Raw genomic sequence first — 9010 nt, forward strand, 5'->3', positions numbered from 1 at the left:
CTGTCTAAATCTGTTTGCAGCCTCTCTCTCCCTTCAAGTGTGTCCACCTCACCCCACATCTTAGTGTCATCAGCAGACTTGGACAGCATGCTTTCCACCCCCTCGTCCAAGTCACTGATGAAGATGTTAAACAGTGCAGGCCCTGTTTGCTGCTCAGAAACAAATGCTGTCCCCTAGCTGAAAAGGAAAAGGGGCAGGCTTCTCCCCATTTCCTTTGTTCTGTGCCTGTGTACTTTAGCATTTATCTTGCAACCATTTGCCTGAGTCTCAAGGTTGATCTGTGCTTGGTTGCCTTCTTCAGCCCCTCTACCCATGGAACATATTGAAAAGATGGCTGCAGAGTGCATGAAGGACCTGAATGAAGATGAGGAGGGAACAGAGGATGAAGATTTAGAGGAGGATACAGATCTTTTGGTAGGTGCAGAATTCTGTTGTGCAAAATGTCTTTCATGGGTAACTCCCGAGACTATCAACGCCCGCTAGCTCTTGGAGAAATTCAGATATTGCAAACTTCACAGATGTGGTTTTGGATGGCCAGATCTTCTCCAAGAGGGGTGGTGATACCTGACTGCACACGGGCACTTTATCTTTAAGATAAAATTATTACTGTGTGATGGAGAAATGACCTGTAGGTAGCTAAGTTTAGGGAAGGGGGAAATAAATTGCATTTGTTACAGTAATTGGTGATGGGGAACTATCTAGAGCAGGGCTGTCCAACTTCTAGGCCCTAAGGGGCTGTAGCAGGTGTACTGTGCCAGTGCTTCTCCCTTCCTGCCCTCCCATTCATCCTCAATTTCCCATGTTCACACACTGTCCTGTCCCGTGGGGCAAAGGCAGAAAACAGTAGCTGAAGAAGACAAGGGGGAACCCTGAGACTCTGGCTGCTGTTGCTACTGCATCCAGAGCAGTGGCTGGGTGAGAGTCTTGGGGCTGCACATTAATCCCTCACATGCCACCAGTTGGACAGCCCTGATTTAGAGGTTCAAAGCTGAGGTTTAGAAGATGCTTCTCTCCACTACCACAACTTCCTACATTCTTCAACAGAGCAAGGAGCTTCCCAGCAACATGCTGGTGCGTGAGACCTTGGTTTGCATGTTGAGCTGTGAATTATTCAGGGCTGTTTCCAGTTACAGCCAAAACCTGGAACAAAGTGAATGAACTGAGCTGGCTGAAGTGGAAGCAGGTTTAGAATGTCAGAACTTGTGTTTAAAGTTCAAGTGAGGTGCTGGATCCAAGGAGTTCTTACTTTTTTCAACTCACATCTTCCCTCCTCCCCCAACAGTTAGGGCATCCCTGTTTCCCATAGAGTTGCATCATTCTTGATACAAATGGCAAATGTTATGCTGGGCCTTTGTCTTAGATAAAAGGCTTTGGTACAGGATTCAGTCTTTGCATCACAGCAAGAGGAATGTGTTCCAGTTTTCTGATTCCTGCAGCATCAGTTTTCACTGTGCTGAAAGCACTGCATATTCCACAGCAATTGCTTCACTGGTTCTTATTCTAGGAAGAATTGCAGGAGGTTCTGGGTGAAGATGATGAGACAGGAAGTGATAAGGACGAGACAGTAGCAATGGAAGTGCCAGCAGCTCCACCCATATTGCAACAGCCACCTGAACAGCAGGCACAGGTAAGAGAGAGCTGTGTGTTTGACTTCTCAGTTCCACTGACTCAGTCTCATTATTATTAGGGGTGCACCAATAAAGATTTTAATGGCCAATACTAATGGACGATTATTAACCAGCCATATCAGCCGATACCGATCCAATCGTTGATTTATAGGAATGCAGCCAAGCAGCTTGGAGAGCAGCCTTCTGCTGGTAAGTCTGTGAGGAGGAAAGGGGTGTTTTGGGGGCAGATTGAGGCCCTCCACAATGAGGGAGAAAGGGGGTGGGGCAGGGGCAGGCACTCCCCAGCCAGAGGGGTGAATGCAACCCCAGGAGCAGGCCAGAGGTGCAGGTGCCTTGTCCAGGTGGCATGGGGTGGTGCCTTACCACTGTGTGCACCCCCAGAGGAGGCATGGGGGGCATATGCCCCCCCTGCATTTGTGCACAGGGTGAGGGTGGGCTGCCCACTGCAGGCTTGGGGCCAGGGCCTGCTCCAGCTTCTTCCCAGCAGGGGGGCTGGGCTGGGGCTGCACTCAGGGCAGAAGGGGGTGGGGTGGGCAACAGCAGCACTGGGAGGGGTGGCTACGGGGAATTTTGGAGTGGCTACAGCCCACCCATTAGCCACCCCTCCGAGCACCGCCTACCCCATCCCTGCATACTTGGACAGCCTCCCCACTGGGAAGAGGCTGGTACAGCCCCTGGCCCTGAACCTGCAGCAGGCAGCCTGCCTCTGCCCAAAACACAAATCGGGGGGTGGGGGGGCGCACTGGCTGGGCAGCGTCTGTCCCTTCCCCACTCCTTCCCTCAGCATGGGGGCTTTGATCTACCCCCACACACCCCTTCCTCCTCAGACTTACCAGCAGGAGGCTGCTCTCCAAGCTGCCCGGCTGTATTCCTGGCTGCATGCATGCTGCAGCTGCACACATGCACACAGCATTTATTGGTGACATTATTGGCTAAAAACAGCTGATTGCCGATAATGTTAATTTTCCTTTTATCGGTGCCAGTCCGATATGTGATTGATATATCAGTGCACCTCTAATTATTATAGGATGGCAAGTAAGACTCTAAAGCGATCTTATCATCAGCACATTTCTCTGTAAGTGCTGGTGCTGTACTTGTATCATTCATTTGCTCTGAGCGTGAATTTGGTATTTGTGAAAATGAGCAACTAAGAATGCCCACTAGAGCTGAGTTTGCTTGCGCACACATCTTGCTCCTCACTTGCAGCATCCCTGCTACCTCCGTCTTGTGAATCTTCCTGCCTTTGACCAGTCCCCCAAAATTCAGACTTGGAGCAGCCGTGGAGTCCCTGTCCCAAGGCCTACCCTAGACTGACTGCCAATGGTGTTGAGCTATGTAGTATTTCAGGATATCTTTCTCCACAGAATTTGTCTGTTTTTATGGTCAGCTTCTCTGTTCAGTTGTCCCTTTGCTTCTGTTGCCCAGTTGTAAAGATTCCAGGACTTCGGTGCATCATGTGCAAAAATAACTGGACAGGGCCAGGTTTGTATAGTGATGACAGCCATTATGTCAGTAGCTTGCTGAAAGATCTGTTCAGTTACAGAGTGTCTGTAAGCAGTGGATAGTAGATGCTTTAGTTATACTGCTTATGTCATTGGCTTTGACTTTGCAGCTTGGAGGAGGTGCTAGAAAGAGATCTTGTTGGGGCAGCCAGACGGTGAGCAGTCCTGAAGGGTGTAAACCAACATAGTAAAGAAAACCAACATTCACACCCCAAAATGACCACCAGTCCCTCCTCCAGGACATGGAGTCTGAAAGACTTCACTGTTCTCCCTTGTCCACATTTTAACCACATGTCTCCAGTTACTTGGTGACTGTAAGTTTCTTGAATTACTCCACCCACTTTGCACTATTGCTTCTTTCTTGGGAAGCCCAGGGATGGATCTAGGGAGTGTTAGTTCAGTACAAGTGCCCCTCTGTTTCAGAGTGGCTTCCCATTTTGTGCCTCCTACCTTGGTTCCTGTGCCTAGCACTGCTGTATGTGTTACTGTACGTAGAAAGTCTGTTCTTTTCTGTTGAGCACTATAGCATTATTTGGGAAGGTAGATAATCTGTCTGCCTCTCTCTTGTTTTGAGGTCACATCCTCTTCAGTGGTTTCCAGTGAGCTGCAGCAGATACTAGAGACCAGAATTGCTAACTATAAGACAGCTATCTCAAACGCAAAGGAAGCAGGTGAAAGTGCCAAAGCACGGCGGTACGAAAGAGGATTCAAGGTATGTCAGATTCACCAGATGTTTGGGGCTGCTTGTTCTCTGGGCAGGCAGGCTCCTGTTAAACCTACCCTAGAAGAGATCTTGAGAGCTTTTGTGTTGTTTTGAAAGTGTCTGTGTTCTCTGACTTTACATGCATTGTGTGGGAGAAAGCAAACAGAATGCACCATGCGACTTCTTGTAGATGCACTGAGGCTTAAAATGTGTTTCATATAAACACAAATTTCAGTATCAGGATAAATGTTTCTTGTTTTTTAGCATCCATGGGAGAAAAATGTTTTGGGCATCTCTCTGCAGTGGTTGTAACTCAGTCATTGCAGCACTGTGTGAGGGCTTGAGAGCCTCAGCAACCCAAGTCTGTCTTCGTTTTCCAAGCGCTCTGCAAATAGTACATGTATAGCTAAATGATTAAAATTGAACTTGCTTTTGAAAGTACTTTCTATTGTATACTCTCACATGGTGCCATTTACCCAGGGCAGTAAATATGTTTTAAAAACACAGTAATAGGCTCAGTGGTGAGATGAATTTTCACAAAATATGCACCTTTTATCTAAAAATATGGTATGTGGTAAAGTGTTATCCCAGTAACTTGCACTGATTTGGCATTCAGTAGGTTTGCAGAATGTGTAATTAAAGTGTCCTTTTTTGACCAAACTTGCAACTGGCCCAGATTCAGCAAAGACACTTATGGAAGGACCTGAATTTGAGTTATAATTATTACACTAACCGGTGTCACTTCTAACTAAATTTTCAGAATGTTCCTAGAATCTGTCACTGTTTAAGTTTCTTTTTCTCAGTACTAAACTTCCACTCCATCAGTTGAATTGCTTGTCTGTGACAAGGGAGTTGTTCCTTCTCTGAGTGCCTTAGCTGTGCTTGGAAATGGAAATTGAACAGTCTCTTTACCCACTTCGGCAATTTTCAACTGCATCATTTTCTTTTTCTTCAGTTTTCCCACAGCTTTGGCACTTCCCAGCCAGGTGGCAGCATTTGCTTTTAAGTCTACAGTGGCAGGTGTTGCTACTTTCCTTCTTCCTCTCCCTCAGCATTTCAGACCATATCTAAAACTGCATTGTTCAGCAAAGCTTCACGGCTCCATGGTGCCTGCTGAGGGAGAATCTAACTGCAAACTGCTAAAAGGTTTAGAACAAAAAGGAAGCCATATCCAAGGGACAAATGTGCACGCTGGAAGAACTGTGTGTGCTGGTGGGGGTGTAAATATACAGTAATTGTGTGACCTTTCTTATGGGGAAAGCAAAAAAAAGCCTGCTTCACCAAAACCAGAAACTTAATGTCCCGCTGGGGCTTTATATATATTTATAACATGTCTTCCAAGGTAAGGCATTTTCACACACACTGTCACTTCCCTCAAAGCTCTGGTGTCACAAGTAAGATCAGATCCACATTTTCTCTTTAATAAGCCAACTTACTTTCTACAGGGTATTGTGGTGCATGTTTCCAGGCTCCTGGAGCTGCATCCAGCAACACCTAAGTCTTTTTTTTCTTTCTTTTGCCTGGGAAGATGATGATAAACCAGATTCTGCGCATCACTGGAACCCACCTCTCTCTCAGCCACTCCCAAGTAGCTTTACAAGCACTGATACATCAAAGGATGGGAGCGTGGGTTGTCGAACAGCACAAATTCCAAGCTGGCAGTGCTTTTATTTCTCATTTCCTGTCACCATTTGAACCAATGAGCTGACTCTAGTGCAGTGGTTCTCTTGTTATACTTGAGGCACCCCTTGGAAAATGCCAGTTCTTAGCTTTCACTCTTTTTCATAGTGGAAAAAAAATAATAGAGCAATTCTTCTTTTGGAAAGAACTTGGGAAGACCACAGCAGGCCAGAATGGTTTTGATACTTTGGATTCCTATTGGAAATCTCTCTGTTTATCCTGTGACTCATGTAGGTGTTTATACCTCTAAGTGCTGTTATTGAACAGCTCCTCATGGCACCCTCACTGCTCTAGTAGGGGGGAAACGTTTGGTTTGCCCTGAAATCCATGGTACTTTGCTGTGTTAAAGAGCCCTTATAAAGGGGATGGTGTTAGTAGTTGATGCAGTGAGGAACTGAGCTGCAGTTGATCTTCGTAACTTTATCAGGGACAGCTAGCTTATGAAACTAGTAACGGTGCAGAAGGTTTTCATCTAGTTTGTTAGTTCAAAGCAGTTTCCAGTCATTACCATCTGAGGACTGCCCTAGCCAGGTGAAATGAGTTTGGTCTTCTGGTCTCCACCTTGCCCTGAAATCTCATGGGGGGGGGGTGGTCAGAAAAATCTAGGCCAGTGGTGTGCAACCTTTTGGCCCTGTGGGCCAAATGAGCAGCATGGGTCCAGTCCTTGGTCAGATTGGACTCTGCACACCCAGATCTAAACAGCATTGCCCCTGCCTGGCCCCACATGCCAGGGTTGGCGTCCCAGGACTTCGTACCACCCCTACCTGGCCTCCCATGCATGCTTGAGGCCCCAGGACCCTGTGCTGCCTCCACTGGGCTTCAAGTCCTGGAATTAGGACTCTGTACCACCTCTACCCAGCTCCACCTGTGAGGATCAGGTTCTGGGGTCCCGTACCACCTCTGCCCAGCCTTCCATGTGTGATTCGGGCTCCGAGGCTTGTATCCCTGACAAAGGTATCGGGGCCCTGCACACCAAATCATGGATCAGATGACTTGGTGCTGGGTCAAGATGGGGTCTGCAGGCCAAGGATTGAGCATCCCTGGTCAAGACTGATTACAAAAGATACTGCCACTGCTGACATTCAGTCACTCTGTTTGCAGTCTGAGTGACAAAGGTTTCATAAGTTAGTCAGTGTGGCCCCAGTCTCCTCACTGCTAGAAAAGAGAACTCTCCCAGTCCCGCGTTGATACATGGACCAAGTGAAGTTTTCATTACTAGCTGTGCGGAGAATGTGTTGCTTTGTCAGTCTTTCCTTTAGTTCTGCAGCAATCCTGGTGCTGATGAAATAAGGAGAAACAGTAAATGGTGAGAATGTCTAGTCAAAGAGGATGGCGTAATGCTTCTTGCTCTATGTAGGGGAACAAGTTTGAGATATAATGATCATACACAGTCTGTGTCTTTAATGGAAATTCCAGCCCTTCTTGACTTCACTCCTCGATCTCTGCTAGACGCTGGAAACCATGCTGGTTGCAGCAAAGAAGGGAAGGAAGATCAATGAAGAAGAAATACCACCCCCGGTAGCATCAGGAAAGAGCTCAGCTTACATACCGCAAGCCACAGGAGCTGTACCAGAGCCTTCAGGTGATCTGGCTGAAGAAGTATCTGAACAGAAAGTGGAATCACCTGCAGGTCACAAGTTAAAGCCTGACAGTAATGTGGAGCAGTCTGTGGAGCCAGCTTCTCCGTGGGGTCACGATGCTGTCACAGCTGTCCTGGAAACAGGTACCATGTTACTTGGTAATAAGCAGTTCCAACACATCATTTTTTGGGGAGTGTACCCACTTTCCAAGTATCTGCCTATCTGAGCATGATTCAGGGATACGTTGATCGCACTTCTTGCCTGAGAGTCTCAGACTGTTCAAGGGCCTGAGTTCACGTCTTGAGCAGGATCACAAAGAGGAATTGTTTGCAATTGGGACTAGAGCTTGGGAGTTCTGACTCCCAGATCTCTTTATAACTGCCATAGTGACAGGTGGAAGGCATTCCTAGGGGTTCCTGTTGCTGAATTGTCTGTCTCTTGTTCAGCTTTTCCATACCTCGGTTTCTCAGCCCACATATGAAGGTAATTCTGCTCCATGTAATACAAGGAAGTGTGAGGAACACATCACTGCTTGTGAGGAGCTTTGACATCCTATATAAAAGGCACTGTAGGACTGCAAAGTGGAATTGCTGTGGCTGATGGGACTTCTGGGGTTGCCGTGGATGAAGGGATCATTATGTACTGCAGATGTGTGATTCCAAGTACTAAGGAACTAATGCATGTTTGGGTATATGAGAGAGTAGGGGGATGCAGCTCATGCTAGTATAATCCTTGATTTTATTATCTTATGCAGAACCCCTAGACACCAGCACACGAGTGCTCCTGGTTACAAGGCAAAAGGAGTATAAAACAGCAGCTCTGAAAGCCAAGCAGCAAGGGGATCTAGAGAAGGCAAAAGAATATATGAAGATTGGCAAGGTACAGCATTCAAACACCAGACATCCGGGTTAGGAATCTAACCACTAGAAAATGCTCCCTAAGCAGTGGACTTGTCTATCCTCTTACTTTCAGGAGAGTTCCACACCCACTGGTGGATGTTGGGCGCACAAGAATGAATCTCGTTTTGCTTGGTTTTTCTGTTTTAGAAATTTGCTCTGGTCCTAGAAGCTCTGGACAATGGAGAGCCTGTAGACCTCCAGAATATGCCCCCATCTCCACAAGGTAAGACCATTCAGTAGAGCATGTCAGATGGGAGATCCTTTCAGTCTCTTCGTAAAGCAACAGAAAGGTTTTGGATTGAATTGCAAGGCCACAAAAGATTGAAAATTATACATCATGAAGTTTGCTATATAGTTGTCTCTGACTAGGACTACCAAACCACAGCTGAACAGAGGGACTAGTGTCTCTCCCTGGAGCCATCCTGGGTAGAAATGAACCTAGTTTCTAGCAGTACTACTTACATCCCTTTGTATTGTGGACCACACATCTTCTTGGGTCCTTACAGATGTGGGGGGAAAAAAACCCAGCACTTCTAAGCTTGGTGCATCCCCATGCTGAGTGCAGTGCATGCCCAGAAGAGGAATTACATCAGTTTGACCCAGCTTGCCTAGTATCTGTATAGCTTGTGCGCTTTAGCAGGCTTGTTGGATGCTTTTATCTAATAGCTAATTGAATCAGCTATTAAATAAAAGCACCAAAAAGCCATGCTGAAGCACACAAGCTATATAGATGCTGGGGAACCAGGTCAAACTGATGCGATTCCTCTTCTGCTAAAGCACTGTTTTTTTTGGGGGGGGGGGGTTCCACATCTGTCAGCACCCCTTATGTGCATCTTCCTCCCAGTCTTAATTGTCCACTGCATTTCCAATTTCTAGTTACAAGAAATAGCAATATTAGGATTGGATTAAGAAGTGAAATGGTGACCTTGATTTAGTGCAAGGTTGGTGGGGGGGGGGTGTTTGATTATGTCTCTTCCTATTTTGTCCCTGTATTTCACTTTTCTGGGAATAAAACTAA

The 9010-nt window shown here is 46.6% G+C and overlaps 1 protein-coding gene across 2 annotated transcripts in view; it reads left to right on the forward strand.

Moving 5' to 3' along the window:
• Positions 1-9010, forward strand: part of CC2D1B (coiled-coil and C2 domain containing 1B) — a 71937-nt gene that overhangs the window by 20799 nt on the left and 42128 nt on the right. Inside the window, exons 3-8 of one of the 2 annotated variants that reach the window (XM_019501304.1) lie at positions 302-414; positions 1505-1627; positions 3705-3842; positions 6963-7236; positions 7848-7972; positions 8140-8215. In XM_019501304.1, coding sequence (XP_019356849.1) covers positions 302-414; positions 1505-1627; positions 3705-3842; positions 6963-7236; positions 7848-7972; positions 8140-8215 — 849 coding nt within the window. Of the gene's footprint in view, positions 1-301; positions 415-1504; positions 1628-3704; positions 3843-6962; positions 7237-7847; positions 7973-8139; positions 8216-9010 lie in introns of those variants that run through there. The other variant, XM_019501305.1, reaches the window with a different exon arrangement.

Source organism: Gavialis gangeticus, unplaced genomic scaffold, assembly GCF_001723915.1.
Source record: "Gavialis gangeticus isolate Ggan-Ray unplaced genomic scaffold, GavGan_comp1, whole genome shotgun sequence".
Lineage (NCBI taxonomy): Eukaryota > Metazoa > Chordata > Crocodylia > Gavialidae > Gavialis > Gavialis gangeticus.